The sequence below is a fragment of the Psammomys obesus genome, unplaced genomic scaffold (assembly GCF_907164565.1).
Source record: "Psammomys obesus unplaced genomic scaffold, mPsaObe1.curated_primary_1811, whole genome shotgun sequence".
Classification (NCBI taxonomy): Eukaryota; Metazoa; Chordata; class Mammalia; order Rodentia; family Muridae; genus Psammomys; species Psammomys obesus.
Window position 1 is genome coordinate 6037690 of NW_026592510.1, and position 17401 is coordinate 6055090.

The following is a 17401-nucleotide window of genomic DNA, read 5'->3' on the forward strand; positions in this document are numbered from 1 at the left end:
GTCACAGATTTTAAGACATTTAAGAGTAAGAATGACACCTTAGTAAGAAGATGTAAAGATAGATATGGTAAGAAACATAAAAGATAATAATACTCCGTACAAGGTAAAGTGTTATTAAATTGACTTGAGCTCAGTTAGGGTCATCTATATACATACAGTTAACTCATTTACTCTAATATACTGTTTCTATTTGGGAGGTTCAAAGCAAGGTGTAGGAGTAAGAAAATGCAAGTGGATCTAGAGTGAGGTAGTGTGAACAGGGAGTTACTGCATGCTACCAGGAGAGGAGAGGCAGGTGTTATCAACTGGCCACTGAAGTCTTCCCCAAGACACTGTTGTGGAGAAAAAACAATGCTGTGCAATAATTCACGGGCATGAGAGAAGGAATAATTTACCAGCCTATCCCCATCGGTCAAATTTCACCCCAGGAGTATTCGCTACTCCCCTGCCCTCCCAACCCCCAGTCTGGGTTAGTGTGGCTGCTTGGAATGCCTGATCCCATGTCCTGTGGTGAAGTATCCATCCAAGTATGCTGGCAAGAGAAGGGAGCTCTGGACACATGGAGAATCTGATGGGTGTCTGTGACATATTCTTTACTGGACAAAGGTTTTTCTCAAGGTCATCATGCTGGTAGATGAGCATGATGTCAATGCAGTCTGAACCTGGACACTGCCGAAGCCTGAGGCAAAGACTAACTCATGACCATTAGAAATGTTACTCCCACTTCCCAGAAAATACACTATTCTATTTTCTACAAAAGAAACTTGGATTTAGGGAAGATTTTAGCAATGCTCTGTGCTAATTTCTGTTTAATTTTTCTTTTATATAAATATGAGGAGGCCATGGTTCCAACAAAAGGGGATTTATAATTCACACAGCACATAGCTACAATCATATGTTCTATACTTTTAATTAATACCCTTAAATTAAAAAAAATCTTGCTTCTGAAAGAACGTCTGAAATCTAAGATAATTTCTGTCTCTAGTATGGAAAGGTTGGAAAAAGTTAGATAATCCTAGTTAGATAATTCTAAGTAGTTTCTTCATACAGAAGAATTTAAGCATATGAAGAAGGGTTTTCTATAAAGACACCAGCTATACTACTTTAGAAACAGCAAAATAAAGCAAGAGTCATTTTCTCAGAAATGATTAAATTTGATTCATTTATACCAAATCCATTGAGTCTTTAAAGAGATCAGACTCACATGTGCTTTTACCATTGAATTTTCTCTTCCTGCCCCAAGAATGAAAACATTTTAATTGATGTATTTTTTTTATAAAGATTAGTCAAGTTAGTTTTACAGAAAACTGTTGTGTAAAAGCATCCAGAAAGCAACTTCCCCTATTTTCATGTAGAAAAACTGCTATACATATTGATGGTATCAGGTAAAAACAAAGCAGTTGCACAAAGATGCTTAATGTTGTCTTTTAAATATACTGTTGCTCACTCAGTTTTCTAGAGGAACTTTTTTCCTTAGGAGGTGGTTAAGGGAAACCTGTTTCACCAGCACTTGAGCACACTGGTTATGCTCCAGCTTCCATTAACCTGGTGTCTTTTTGAGAGGCTAGTTTTTCTTTACTTACCCGTGGTTCTCAGAGTCAATATGACATAAGGCTATTCTCAGGAAGACTAGGAAGAGGAGAAAATCCTTTCCCTATCAGACTTCAGTTGTTTTCTCAGATTCAGGGTCACTTTAGCGTTTAGAGCTCCCATGTTCCCCATGGTTCAGTGACTGTGAATTACCTTCCTTTGGGACAATGAGAGACATTTAATCTCAGAATAATTTAAAAACATTGCAATAGTACTCTTCTCTCTCCCCTTACTATTCAGCCCTTAGCTTCTTATGACAATAATTATACAGAACAAAACTATCTGACCAGACTGAGAAAATTAAATAATGGCATGTGAGCCCGTGAAGCATGGGGCATATAATTAACTGAGCTTTTAGGCCATCCTCCTCATCCCGTCAGTGTTGGATGGAGTGACACAATGGCTCCATTCCATGGCTTGTCTTGGTATATGAGAACTGAGGAGTCATCCCAGATGGCCTCAGTCCTTCCACGCCACTCTGCTCTCCCTGATCTCTAGTTTCCCAAGAAGCAAGATATCGTCTTTACTTACTTCTTGTTTAGTGGCAAAGATACCAGAACTAGTCTTTCTTTAAACACATACAGAAACAGTATATTATTAGTCAATCTTCATATGCTGCCATCGCTCCTATTAGTTATGTGGCATTTATGTTGATAATGGATTTGGGTGCTCTGAAATTCTTGCTAATATTGAAATCATTATGCCTTTTTTTTTAGGACACATTATGTCTTTTTCAAACACACCTGCTCATGGACAGCTTCATTCGTGAAAATCTGAGCACAAAAAATAAATTAGAAAACAGGGGTTTAAATAGTACAACATGAATTTCTTTCATCTCGGTATTACCCAGATCCAACCCTACTTAGAGACCACACAAGAGCCAGCACATATGGTTATTGACTAGCTTCTGTAGTATAGCAGTGAACACATGCCTTACTTTAATATCCTCCTTCTTAGTAATCAATATTCATGGATTGTCCACCAGTAAAGAAGAACTGGATCTGTGATCCTAACACAGGAATTAGAAAAACGGGCTCAAAGCGTAGTCCCTTATTCAGTAGCATTAGCTTCACGTGGGAACTTCAGAAATAAAAATTTGTGGACTTAACCAGATGGGGTAAACAATCTGTGTTTTTTTTTTTTTTTCTTCAGCCCTTCGTGTGATTCTGCTGCCGCTGAACTGTTTAAGAAATCAGATTTCATAGAATGACCATACTTAGAACTCCAGCAGATGCCCGAGGCTACATGGGAACAAAACAACGATGGCCTGAGGTCTCTGTGGCGATTGTCCTTTGCTTTCCAGAGCATCGATGCAGCATTTTTCTAGGACAGGTCATGGTTTAGATGATATACAAAATCAGATTTTCAATGAATACTAAGGTTTCTCCGAAAACCCAAAACCTTTTAAAGAAAAATTTAATATTATCTTTCTCTTTCCACAAAGTTTTCTAATATAATCTTAATACACTGGAGCCCTGTAAGGAAAGATAAATTTGTGGCTTTAATTTTCTTCTCTCCATAGGTCATATCTCTGCTAGCTGTTCATATTCTCTTGCAGAAGGTGAAGCAGGATAGGATACACATCATTCACATCCTTACAGAGTACCGAGGGATGTGCCATTGGTCCAAGAAGTGCCCTAGAATTGTTGGAAATGTTTTAAGCTGAAAATAAGGATAAAACAGTAATTCTGGGGGTGGTAGTGGCTGGAGCCGTGGGGGTAAAAGGGGAGAAGAGAGGATGCGGGAGAGAATGAACAGGCTATCATCATTATTTTCTTACAGTGTCTAGTGTACTAGAGTCTAGGCACATCTATCTTAAATGTGCAGACCAGGCTGATAATCATTCGCTGTAAGAAGAATCAGTCTTTTTTGGCAGTTTCTCATTCTAAGCTCTTTCAAAACCAAAAAGCATCATTTTAGTTGGATGGGAAAGTATTATTCACTCTGGGAAAAACAGAACCTAACTGAGAATGGAAACAACATAAGTACAAGTTCCTAGCCCGGCACGACCCCATTGGCCTTCAGCTCGCATCTACGAGTGACTTCTCTTAAATACGGCTTTTCTCTGCATTCCAAGAGCTATTACTTCTCTGTAAATTCCTTCCACACAGAGATCACATCTGTTAATTCCTCCCACAGTGTGTGGCATGTTGGAGCTACTGCAGGGACAGCAGCTGCATGAATGAGTGAGTGAATGGAATGAGGATGGATGTGGGGGTTCATGAAGTTGTTAAATATGGGGTCTGCCAGCTGCTAGCTGTGTGACTATTTAACTACTCCAAACGCTGTTTTTCGAGTTATAGGAAATAATAGACACCATGAAGGAACCTCCACGATAGGGCCATTGTGATGAATCAAGGACATGTGATGTGAACACGCCCACTCTAATTCTAGTGGAATTTTTTTTTTCTTTTGTAGTTTCTGTATTAGCTATGAATCCACAGCTGTTGGTATGTAGCCACGCCATGATACTAAATGCCAAGGAAGGCAGAGCTCTTGAGGCTGAAGGAAGACAAATATTTGAGAAATCTAAAGGGAAAAAAATAATAGTGCTGACAATTATCTGTAGAGAAAAATTATATGTGTATCATCCTACTATACATGTAATATCATATCTACTTGCGGTCGGAAACAGAGAGTCTGAGAGTATGAATACTGTCAGGAGGCTTAGCATGACAGCACCACAACCCATGCTTGTTAGCTTCCTATAGAATTTGCCAGAAGCCCAAGAAATTCTCAGTTATGAGAAGATGTTCCTATGATAAACATAGGCTGGTGTGGCTGAGTTCATTTCCAGACATACGAATAGAAATGACTAGAGATGCTTTTGGCTGTCACCTGGGACAGGTTGCTAGAGCTGGCATGAAGTAGGCATGGACCTTGCACGTTGCTCAATACTCTGAAATCCACCAAGGATGATTTGCTCCAAAACGTCAGTTGCAAAGAGGTTGGGAAACCTTGTATTAGTGGTTAGACCTCCAGTAAGAAACAGGCATCATTAGCACAGTAAATATTTACTCAGTTCTTAGTCTGAAGGTCTAGGGACACAGGAGCTAAATAGAGTAAGTACTGGCAGAATTTAATTTAGCAGAGGTAATGCATATTCGTTAAATAACTAGACAGGTAAATACAAATCCAAATCGTAATATTCCTAAATGCTGTAGGACCGTGTGTATCTTTCTGATCCCCAAATGGAAAAATAACTGAGTAACACCAGATCGATTAGGAGAAGGGACTAAATAAAACTATTCTCTTTAAAGTTATGGATAATGGTCTCTGGCACAAGTGCTTTTAAAGTACACTCTGAAGAAGTAATTATGCGTGTGTCCTACCTGGTTTAATACTGTTGAATTCTTTTTCAATCATCTCTTCCGAGGTAGACAACATGAGGTTTCTTACATACAGGATTTTCACTGAAGACATCGTGTCTTCATCAACTTCAATTTCTGGCTCTGCCCAGTCTACTGCAATTGGATGTCCCCACAACTGGATTCTTCCTGTTGACGATGATCCGAAGAATGATTAATTATTTAGAAATCAGGACATCATCTCAGCTCATGCTGATGGTCTCCTAAAGTGAACTGACCGTTAAGGACTTAAATGACTAAGACCACTAAAAAAGATTATTATTGATTTTAAGACATTCAAATGATGCAATAGTTGGACAGAACAGACTTCCGTGCGACTGGTGGCTTATCATAATGATTGAATGTAAAGGGAAGTAGGATGTGGTTGCAAATGGAGAAGAAGTGAGGAAGTGGCGAGCATGTTTGACTCTCAAGACAGCTTTTACAAGGGGGAGGTAGTCTTTAAGGTGAGAAAAATAAAAGGGGAGAAAGGCAAAGGGTGGATTTAGGACTCCAGACACAGAGTCTGACTCCGTGAAGCATTAAAAGGCTGCTCGGACAGCATCCTTTGAAGTTGGAATGTGTTATCTATTAGCCAGACACCACCACTGAGACTTACACAAATGAGGGAGGGTAGGTGGGGCCAAGCATTCTTTGTTCTCAGTCCCTCATACTTGATCCAGGGTTCAGACCAACCGTGTCCCTTTCACATCTTCTGTCTGAATATACAGGCAATGTGAGAACTTGGAGAAAACATATTTTTAAAAACCCCAGTTCAGAGAAGACCAAGAAAAAAGTTGGTGACGAGAAATTTAACTCGTCTTAAAAAAGAAGTTGTTATCCGAGTCAACACGCGTTCCTGTACCCCTACAGTGGTAACTCATGGGATATTTCTCACTGTACTGTGTTTTTCCCATGAGCCTCTTCGTTCTTTCTCATCATGACCTTGTGAAAGGAGGGGGTATCGCCTAATTTCAGAGCTTCCAAGTGGGCCAGTTAACAGTAATTTCCCTTTAGTACTCTCTCCCTTTTGGTTTTTGCCACTCTGAAACCACATTCCTGGAGGTTCCATGTTGAAGTGGTGGGATAAGGATGAGAAATCAACTCAATTTCCAAATTCCATGGAAAATGGAAGCAAGCTGTATCTATCTCTTAGAAAGCACAGAACAAAATTAGTGTTGCGAAGGATTTATTTGTATAATCATTACACAGGGGAAACAAATACCCATCCTTTTATTCCTTAAAAGTCAACCATGGTCTGTTGTGGTGGCACACACCTTTAATCCCAGCTCTTGGGAAGCAGAGGCAGGAGGATTGATGTGAGTTCAAGGCCAGCGTGGTCTACAGAGAGTTTCAGGACAGCTGGGGCTACACAGAGAAACTCTCTCAAAAAACAAACAACAACCAAACAAGCAAACAAATCAATCATGATCTTTGGCAGAGGTGTCAAGAGCGTACAAACAAAAAGTGCAGTCTCTTTAATAGCTCTAGGGCCATCAGTGTCGGGCATAATGGTACTTGTGAGGTGGAGGCAGGAGACGCTCAAGTTTGAGGTCAGGCTGTGCTAAATAACAAGATTTTAAAACAATTACTGGGTAGAGTGGGTATCCTAATCCACCCGTAGAAATTTGGCCTTTACTCTAAACCATATGAAAACAGTAAGCTGGGCCCGGAGAGATAACTCAACAGTTAAGAGCATTTGCTGCTCTTCTGCATGCACTCAACTCTGAAAACCTACACAATGGCTCACAACTGTCTGTTACCTCCAATTTGAGGAGATCTAGCACCCTCTTCTGGCTCCACAGGCACCAGGCACACACCTGATGCACAGTGGTGGACAAAACTAAATGAAATGGAAAAGATTAAGTCCAGGTCATGAAGAGGCTAAGAACGCTCCTTGTCTGTGCCCTTGACTCAGAAGACTTGGCCACTATCTAGAACACTATGAAAAAGCATCAACATGGAAAGGCATCCATCACTTCACTAAATTCAGCAGTTTTTGGGTCTAACACAATCTTACTCAACTTGGAAGCTATCTCTAAATGTTGAACATTTTTGGAGGAGTATCCCTAATACTGTTTTGTTTCTTTACTTAAGAATATGTGCAGGAATTCATGAGCCAGAAATAAAGTGACAAACCCATTAATAACTAATTGTTGACAAAGAGGCCAAAGACAAGCAGTGGCAGGGCGGGGGCAGGGGTGGATAAGGAAAGAAAGCCTGTTCAATAAGTGGTGATGGAAAAAATGGATATTTGGAAGAATGAAATTAGATCAGTCTCTTTCTTCCTATACAAAAAAAATATCAACTTAAACTGGATCAAAGACCTTAATTTAAAACCTGAAACTGAGCTGGACGTGGTGGCACATGCCTGTAATCCCATCACTCGGGGAGGCAGAGGCAGGTGGATCTCTGGGAATTTGAGGACATTCTGGTCTACAAAGTGAATCGAGGACAGTCAAGGCTGCACAGAAAAACCTTGTCTCAAAACAAACAAACAACAAAACAAACCTGAAACTGCTGGAGGAAAATATAAGGCGTACACCTCAAGAGTATGCAAGAACTTTCTGAACAGAGCTACAGTGGCTCAGGAATTGGCCCCAGAATGCCCAAATGGGACCACAGGAAATTGAGAAGTTTCTGCATGGAAAAAGACACTGTCAGCAGAGTGAACATTGCAGCCCACAGGATGGTCAAAATCGTCACCAGCTACACTTCAGAAAGCTGCTCAAGATTTGTAAAGAAAGCTGCAAAATTTAAACTCTCCCCCAAATTGCCAATGAACAAAAGTGCTAATGAACAGACAATTCTCAAAGGACAAAATCAACAAAACCAAACTGGCCAGTAAGTATTTTTAAAAGTGTTCAACATCCCTAGGACCAGGAACATGTGTATTACAACTACTTTGAGGTACCACTGGAATGGCTAACATCAAGAAACTGGACAGTGAAAGCTGGCAAGAATGTGAGAAAGAGGAAGCCTTATTCACTGCTGATGGGAATGCACACTAGAATAACCATTATGGAAGTCACCGTGGGGGCTTCTCAAAAAACCTTAGAGAACTATCATTTTATCCAGCTACAACACTCCTAGGTATATACTGAAAGGACTCCATATTCGACATGTTCATTGCTGTTTTATTCGCGATATCAAGGAACAAGACTCAGCCTCGATGTCCATCAACAGGTGGATGGAAAACGAAAGTGTGTACAGATATGAAGTGTGTTCTGCTTCCATTTCTGTCTCCAGGATTCTGTCTTTGACGGACTGTGGAAATCTGTAAGCCAAATGAATCCTTTCCAGCCCCAGTTGATTTTGGTCAGTATCCCATCACAGCAACAGAGATGAAATCTGGGACGTGTGGTTTTAAATAGAGGGACTCAAAGTCAGAGTGACACGAACCGTGTTTTTCCTTCCCCCTGTGGATCCCAGCTCGGAATGTGTATGCATGCGTCTGTGAGTGGGTGTAAATGTGGGTAGAGTAGACAACCTAGAGACAAAACCAAGAGGAGGTTTAAAAAAAGCGGCAAGGAGGATGAGTAGGGCAAAAGGACACGTGTGACGTGAGAGTGGACAAAAGGCTGGGGGGGGGAGAGAGGTGATGTGGAGAATCAGAGGAGGTGAAGAAAAGAAGACGACGGGGAGGGAGTCTCCTAAAACAGTGATGTCTGATGCCTTGTAGCCTAATTTTGAAAGAATGTATGCAGGGCCAGGACATAGCTGGGTGATAGAATGACAGCTCAAGGCACCCTGTCCAACCAACAGCTCCATTAAAAACAACAGGAACGAGCAACAAAACTTGTGTGAGGGCAAAATAAATCCAGAGTTTTGTTGTGTTCCACTCCTGCAACCCTGTCTCTCATTCGTAGTTTTCATAAGAGGAGTGTACCCTAGTACTTGCCACGCTAGAAAAGTGGGTCTCAACCTGTTGGGGTCACATATCAGCTAGTTTTCATATTAGATATGTACGTTACAATTGATAACCGTAGCAAAATTACAGTTAAGAAGTAGTAACGAAATAATTTTATGGTTGGGGGTCACCACAACAGGAGGAACTGTATTAAAGGGTCTCAGTAGTAGGACAGTTCACAACCACTTCTCTAGATGGCTTCTCCCATTAACATGAATTCATCTTGGCACTCAAGTGTGTTGATTTTTACTGAGTGTTTTAGGGTAAGCCGAGGACCTCTGAGTATTTGCATGTGCTGGTCTGACCCAGCCAGTGCTGTTGTTAAATTCATGAATTGATGCTTGGTGCTCACATGAGTGGCGGGAGAGCCTGAGCAGAGGTGTCGACGAAGAATGTTTACGTTTCTCATCTTCAGTTAGAAGGAAATCATTAGAAACTGGGAGACACGATGAAAACGTGTCTGTTGGTTGTCCTTGGGATGGTGTTCCACAGGCTGGCGTGTGTCTACACCATGAGAGGTAACCCAGTCCCGTTCTAACTAGCCCGTGAACTTACTCTACATGCGGCTGTACCTGTGATGGATTTGTTCAGTCTTGTTTGGTTTTGTTGTTTCGAGACAGACTTTCTCTGTGTAGCCTTGGCTGTCCTAGACTTACTTTGTAGACCAGGCTAGCCTCAAACTTGCAGAGATCCTCTGGCCTCTGCTTCCTGAGTGCTGGGATTACAGTTTAGTTTTAAGAAAATTCGCTGAAGTTTCTCTGTAGGAAGGTTCTCTATCAAAGTTCTGATGCACAAATGCATAACTTTCCAAAGCAATTCTGTAAAATCTTTAGAGAACTGAAGGAGACCAACAGAGCTAAAAAAAATTCTGGGCTCAAGGGGGCCTGCAGAAACAGATACTCCAACTAAGGACCATGCATGAAGAGGATCTAGGCCTCCTGTTCAGATGTAGCCCATAGGATGCTAGTAAGGCGAATAGGGGCTGTCTCTGACATGAACTCAGTGGCCAGCTCTTTGATCACCTCCCCCTGAGGGGGGGGGGGTGCAGCCTTGCCAGGCCACAGAGGAAGATGATGCAGTCAGCCCTGATGAGACGTGATAGGCTAGGGTCAGATGGAATGGAAGGAGGTCCTTCCGTATCAGGAGACTAGGGGAAGAGCATAGGGGGAGAAGAGGGAGGGAGGGTAGGGTGGAAATAGGAGGAGATGAGGGAGGGGGCTACAGCCAGGATATAAAATGAATGAATTGAAATAAATAAATAAATAAATAAATAAATAAATAAATAAATAAACAAACAAATCTTTAGGGAACTGAATCAACTGTGAGAACAATAAGCAAGATGAAGAACTTAAAGGCAGCCCAACAGCAAAGCTCAAACAGTGGATGCCTTGGCTGCTGTCTGTTTGGAGTGCTGCTCAGGAGCAAGGCTTACCTGGCAGTAACCTCCTCCTAGCCATGGCGGCTGCGCGGTGAGTCTCATATTCCACAAAGGCGAATCCCCGGTTTTTGGTTTTATCTGCAGCACTTGGGTAGACTATGACATCAACAACTCCTTCTGTGACCTTTTTCATCTCTGATAAGATTTCCTCTCTCTTTTTGGTTTTGGGGATCCCTCCCACAAACAGTCGGCAGTTGTCCACACTGGCACAGACTCCTAGGAGACGGCCATTGCTAAGGGAGAGAGAGAGAGAGAGAGAGAGAGAGAGAGAGAGAGAGAGAGAGAGAAAGCAATTTTCAAAAGTGAGAATCCGTGTGCAATGGAGCACAGTGATAGACGCTGCAAATGTGTTACACTTTCAAAGACAGGTGGTTTCTCTAGAGAGGTCAGAAGATGTTTCAATATAGACTGACACCCCTCCCCGCCTTTTTTGTGATACCAGAGCCTTTCGTGTGCTAAAAAGATTCTGGGACTAAGCTATATACACAGCCCTGACCTCTGAACTTTTTAAGAAAGAAAAACAGATGAAAAACTGGTTAGTCCCTGGTCTCTTTAGACTGGATGTGGATTCACCAGTTGCCACCCATTCTCACCTCTTTGGGATGTCCCAGTACCAAGACAGCTATACTGGGCCTTCCTCCTCACTTCATCTTCTTCCCCTGCGCCACTGGGGCTTGCCACGCTTCATGATTCATGTACACTATCACCAGGCCAAGAAGCTCTTCTGATTATTTACCATTAAAAGCCCTCCCCCCAATAAAACCAAAATTACACATAGCCAGCAAGGTGGCTCAGTGGGTAGAGGTGCTTGTAATAAGCCTGAAGATCCGAGTTCCATCTCTGGACCCACATGTTGGGAGGCTAGAACTGATTACTATACTCCTGATGTACATGTACACACACAAATCAAACAAAATAAAACGGGGATGGTCTCTTGTCTGTAACAGATTTTCTTATGTTACCTTATTTGTCCCATAGAAAAGAGCCTGCAAGATGAGCAAAATAGGTGTCATTTCTATTGTCTAGACAATAAACTTGAGAGTCCAAGAAATTTAGTGATTCGGTTAAGGTCTTACTGATTCTGAGAGGTGCAACTGACCCCGGGGCCTCTGTTCATCCTACTTTGCAGAGTTGCCCATCAGTAAGATGAAGGATGGCTTCATTGTTACAGGTGATTGACAAGTTTTAAGTGCACATAACTGTTGACTAAACAGTGCCTCTCTTGGATAGAGCCCAGCAAACAGGTGAGGCCCAAGCCGCAGGTGTGAAGATGGTCACCATCAGTCAGAACATCCTCTGAACTGGAAATATGCAGGGCCTTAGGATGCAGAGATACTCCGAGGCAGCTTTGCTGAGATGACATATTCTTGGCCTGGCCTTTGCTTCATTGTGTATCGTAATATATTATCCTTGGCTCTTTTAAAACGCTTTCCTATTTTTATATGTATGAGTATTTGGCCCACGTGTATGCATGTGTACCATATGCATGGTTGCAGAAGAGGGTTTTGGGTCCTCTGGGACTGGAGTTTTAGACCATCGTGTAAATCATAGTTGTAAACCATCGTGTGGGAGCTGGGAACCAAGTCCAGATCAACTGCAAGAGCAACACGTGCCCTTAGCTACTGAGCCACCTCTCTACCCCTGGTTCTTGACCACTTAGTGCCAACAAATAATTGTCAGGTCATACAAAAACGCCTTTTCCTTTTTAAAGGTCTCTTATGAGTGGACAGTGTGGCCTCTGGATGAGACACTCTAGGAAACGGAAGATGGGCTTTCACACTAAAGGATGCTCTACAGCCACTAACAAAAGCAACACAGAAGAACATCTAGCAGCTAGGAAGCACCTTACATTGCACTGCTCAGTTTTTATTTAAGACTATAAGAATAAGTATGTGAGGCCATTCAGTTTTTAAAAAATATGTAGAAAATCTGCAGACACAATCAACTATTAACATATTTTAGGCACCAGGGTTGTGGATGAATAGTTTTAACTTTTTTTTTTTTTTTTTTTTTTACCATTTACTTTTTGATATCTTATATGTGTTAAACATTAGGCTGGATTTTTATAAGAAATGTGACATTACTGAAAAGAATGAGGTATCCTTAACAAAAACTCCTTATTGGTCATGAGTAAAAGGTCTTTTTCTCTAGGCAAGTGGGAGACCAGGCTGATTCTCTTGAAACTGGTGGCACTTTGTTGTGGGGTAGGTGTGCTGACCTGCCTGGGGTCACTGTCTGGTCATTGCTCACCTTTGCCAAAGAACGGAGGGCAGGAGTTAGCACTGACAAGCCCACCTCACTCTCCCGACATTCTCCAGAGAATGTAGATTCTCAGGGAGGGGTCGCTGATAATGCCATCTTCCTGTCATTATGTTTGTTTGCTTGTTTTGTTATTTCATTCAGTTGGGAGCTCATGTATGTCAGGATGCCTCCGAACTCAGCACATGGACAGCTATGACCTTGAACTAATTCTTCTGCTCCCCCCTTTCTCAAGGGCTGAGATTATTATTGTGTAGCACCATCCTGGCTTGTGTGATGCCTGGATCAAAACCCAGGCCCTGTGCATGCAAGGCAAGCACACTCTAGCCCCTAGTTATACGTATCTTAAATTTTACTTAGGAAAACACAAATACCTCTCTCACTTACTTACAGATCATTTTATTTATTTATTTGTGGTTAGTGTGCTGTTCTGGTATCAGTTGCTAGCAGGGGAGAGTCTAGAGTTTCTAAATGCGTATGGCTGGTCAACATCCTTTCCCAGAATTGCCTGGAGACAAAACACAATTTCTCACAAGCTAAGGACATGATTTTAATGTCTCCAGAAGCCAGGCATTTAGAGGGTGCTCAGTGAATATTTGATGGGGAGGAAGATGATGTGATAACTGTTGGTCTTTTCTGGGTAATAGCCTCATCCATCCCCTGAGAAATGGTGGCTGACAGCAAAGTAAAACTTATTGTTCCTTTTTGGAAGAAAGGTTTTCTTTCTGGCAGACTGATTAAGGCAGGGTGGAAGTCGTGGAGGTAGCTTTGTGGTCTCTCCTTGACAAGTTCGTGTTAAATTTATCTCACCCCCTTAATTTGTGAAGGTTCTTTGTGCCTTTACCTTGCTTTGGCTTCCAATTGGAGATTTGCCTGTGATCTTGGCCACTTTCTCTTTCCAAAAATTTTTATCATATTTTCCCTCCCCCTCATCACTCCCAGTCAGTTTACAGAGCACCTGACCCTTTGAGGTACAGAGATTTGAGCACCTTATCTTTGTTAATTTTATGATACCCTGTGAGATATAAGTAATTCTGTCTGCTTTATACAAAAGACAGTGAGATTCGCTGAGGACACTGCCAATGAACAGTCATCCTGGTAGCAGGATGGTATTTATTTTTAATATCTTCTTTATTTTCAATTGCATTGGTAGGACCCAGTAGGTAGCTGTGGGTTGAGTAGATACATCTAGCTGTCAATCTCCAACACAGCCAATTCCATGTATATTTCAACTTAAAAGTTACTTTGGAATAGCTCTTACTGATAATGTGTTTCATAGACCAAGGAATGGGGAATCTTTCTATTCCTGAAACCATATGTGTGTGTGTATGAAATATATGATATATATAAATTATATGTTATGTAAATTCTGTTTGAGTGGCTACCTTAATCTAACTGCTTTTTGAAATGGTATAATTTATTTAAAATATTTATTTATTTAATTTATGTGTCTGTGTGAGTACCTGTAGATGTGTATGCGTACCGTGTCTGTGTCTGGTGCCTGTGAGGCCATAAGATGAGGTCAGAGCCCTGGGTACTGGAGTTGCAGACAGTTATTGTTCTCCACGTGGATGCTGGGAGCTGAACCCAGTTCCTCTGCAAGAGCTCCAGGGGTGCCTAACCACTGAACTATCTCTCCAGCCCCCTGCAATGTTTTCATTTGTGGTTTCATTATTATAAACTGACTTTTTTTTTTATAACTGTGACATTAACAAAGCAGGTTAAATTATAGTTTCACAACACCCTTTCCAGATTTGCCAGTGTATACTATTCTTGTATGATGTTTCTAACATCTCTGTGTGATGTGATTAAGTGCAGGGATAGAAGTGATATTCTAAGGAGTCAGAGGTTTTTACCAAAGGAAAAAAGTCCCCCAGGTCTTCTGATGGTGAATCCAGTCTTCTGCACATCACACAGATTGCTTTTAGGTCCATAGAAGCAGGTCGGGAGAGAGACCTATTTGGTCTTCTCCTCGTTCTGTTCTAGAACCCAACCTTGGAACTGAGCAGCGTGGACAGTAAAGGTTGCCACACCCAATCATTCTTCATGTAGCTAAAGAGCTTAAGAAAAAATGAGCTAGTTATTAATTTCTTCTCAGGGTTATGAGGATGCTTTGTGATGTAATGTACTTCCTTATAAGAAGTAGGGACAGTAGGAGGGGCCTCTCCGTCGATGTTTATCAAAGTTAAGATTCTGCCAATTTTAAGGTTCCTCTGCATTACAGGAAAGGGATAAATGTGGGAACTGAATCTTGGAGCTGAACCTTGGCCACTTTTGTCATCTCTTGGCTGCTCCGTTCTAAACACTGCATTGAGTTTTCAAACTCTGAATTATTTCTACAATTAAACCTGGGAAATGGATATAATCTCCACTTTATAGATGAAAGTTAGGGCTGGAGGGATGGGTCAAGGTTTGAAGCATGTACTGTTCCTGCAAAGGACCCAACTTGGTTCCCAGCATCCATATAGGGCGGCTCACAACCTCCTGTAAGTCCAGCCTCAGGAGATCAGATGCCCTCTTCTGGACTATGCAGGCACAGACACACATGTGTATACACACACACACACACACACACACACACACACACACACACACCCCTATACATAGGCATATGCATAATTCAAAATAAAGTAATCCTTAAACAAATGAAATTGAGCCACAAAGAAGCAACTGCTTGCTGGCCCTTAAGTGAAGCTTGGTTGACCTAAAGATTTTGCTGTTTCACTACTGTTACTGGTTCTCCCAGGTGGCCCAGGGCTTTCTTTAAGAAAAGATTTACTATAGGTTTTGTCCCAAGTTGTGTTTTTAGAAAGACAGTCTTAAAAAAACAGATTATTGGTCATACATCATCGTTTGTGACATGGAGTCCTCCTGGGGTCTCATGGTTTTAAATGCTGTGGGAATGCTGTAACCGTGCGCCTTCTCCTGCCTCCACGCGCCTGAGGTGTCTAACACTTCCTAGGCCTCCTGCTTTCCCCTGCTCCCAAGGGCACACCCACTCGCACAGATGCATGGACCCAAATCTCACGTTATTTCCCCCCGATTCTGAATGCACTCACACGTTAAACGTGATATAGCTAGTCATCCTGTCCCCTCTTCCAGCTTCTGCAGTGTGCCTAGTTCCTCAACCTTCTGTAACTTTTTCTTGAGATCTCTCACACAGTCACTGTCACTCCCTGTCTGGATCTGAAATGTGCCTAAGCCTTCGACATGGTTTCCATCTTTCAGCCCCGGCTCCGCTGTAGTTCACTGTGTACCCAACAGCTATAACAATGCTTTAAAACACATTAAGCCAATTAAAATTATCCTCCAATTCTAGATTTTTATATAAGTAAGTTCAGATTCTTCAACAGGGATAATATTCTACAACTGTACTTTCTTTCTTTTTTTTTTTTTTCCTTTTCTTTTTCCCCTTCTGGATTTTTCTTCCTGTCTTTCAAACACAATAAACATCAAATTTATTTTAATTTTAGGAATTTTGTACTTGATTTTTTGCTTTTTCTCTTTTTTGAATAACCTTGTTTAGGGTCTGACTGTCTTGACTGAATTTTTCATCCAAATATCAGATAAAATTTTACTTTCTCATAAAGCATTTTCTTAAAACCACCAAATTCCAGTAGCATTCTCTCTGCAAATGCTACCTCTCCTTGGTTTAATGTTTTCAAGTTATTTATTTAAACTTATATTTGTGTCCTATGGGAACAGTCGATAGCTTGATATATTTCTAATATATTGCAGAATATTCAGTATATATTGATGAAATTAGTTAAATAATAATTTTTTTTATCTCTGTAAACTTTTATTACCCCATACAGTATTGAGATTAAATAAATGTTTAACCAGATCATTTTTACCAGAGAAAGATCTGGCATTTTATTCCTAGTTTGGCTAGCTCATCCACATACTCTGGCTTGATAGAAAACAGATGCAGGTGCACTCTGGATTCAGTTTGAGCGCAGCAGGTGAAGAACTTACCGAATTTCATAATTATTAAGTTGCTTGATTGCATTCTTGGCTTCCTGCTTAGTTGAGAATGTCACAAACGCGTAGCCTCTGTTGTTGCCATTAAAATCCATCATCATTCTCATTTCATAAACTTTGCCAATCTGTAGTGAATAGAAACAGAACATTACTGTTTACATAGTCATACTTCCATACATATGACACACACATATGCAAAGACGCACACACCCGCACGCACACACACACGCACACATGCACAGTGCTTGCTTGGACTGCCTCCTGCCATGTTTGACGTTTGTATCCCTGAGGAATGGTTTGCATACTTTTGTGCTGGCTTCAGATTAATTATCTAACTCTTGGGAAAAGCCAAGTTAAATAAAGAAAATATAGACAAATGGCATTTCAGCCTCAGCTAACAAAATGGGCTTCTGGCTGAGCAAATGACCTTTTGTCATAGAACTATCTAGAGATTTATGTAATGTCTTGGGGACCCAAAAATGCATTTGTCATCAGAAGTACAGTTTCCTGATAGATTTGCCTGTGCCTTCTGAATTGTCTCCTAACGTCTTCATGCTTTGACCTTTACTTGCTTATGCTCTGTCACTGACCTCTAAAACAGGAAACAAGGATACTCTTTTGGGACCTTGCTAGACTAACTTCCTGCCTGTTTTTTTCCCCACTGCTGTGATGTTGGAATGAATGCAGTGTGTTTTGTAGGCGGTTGTATTTGGGCAGCTTCTCTGTTGAAAATGGATGCTAGGTTGACTACAACTGATAGAGTTCACTACAACCTCATAGCAAAAGAGTGCTTGCTCTCCATCCATCCTGGTTGCCCTTAGTCTCCTGCACTCCAACTATCTTGAATAATCCAGACTAAGCAGTCGATTGACCCTA

At 41.3% G+C, this 17401-nt stretch overlaps 1 protein-coding gene across 3 annotated transcripts in view; it reads right to left on the minus strand.

Moving 5' to 3' along the window:
• Positions 1 to 17401, minus strand: part of A1cf (APOBEC1 complementation factor) — a 78232-nt gene that overhangs the window by 22061 nt on the left and 38770 nt on the right. For all 3 annotated transcript variants that reach the window (XM_055613754.1, XM_055613753.1, XM_055613755.1), the window contains exons 4-6: positions 16520 to 16650; positions 10280 to 10518; positions 4923 to 5087 (exon numbers count right to left, since the gene is read on the minus strand). In XM_055613754.1, the coding sequence (XP_055469729.1) occupies positions 4923 to 5087; positions 10280 to 10518; positions 16520 to 16650 (535 nt within the window). The remainder of the gene's footprint in view (positions 1 to 4922; positions 5088 to 10279; positions 10519 to 16519; positions 16651 to 17401) is intronic.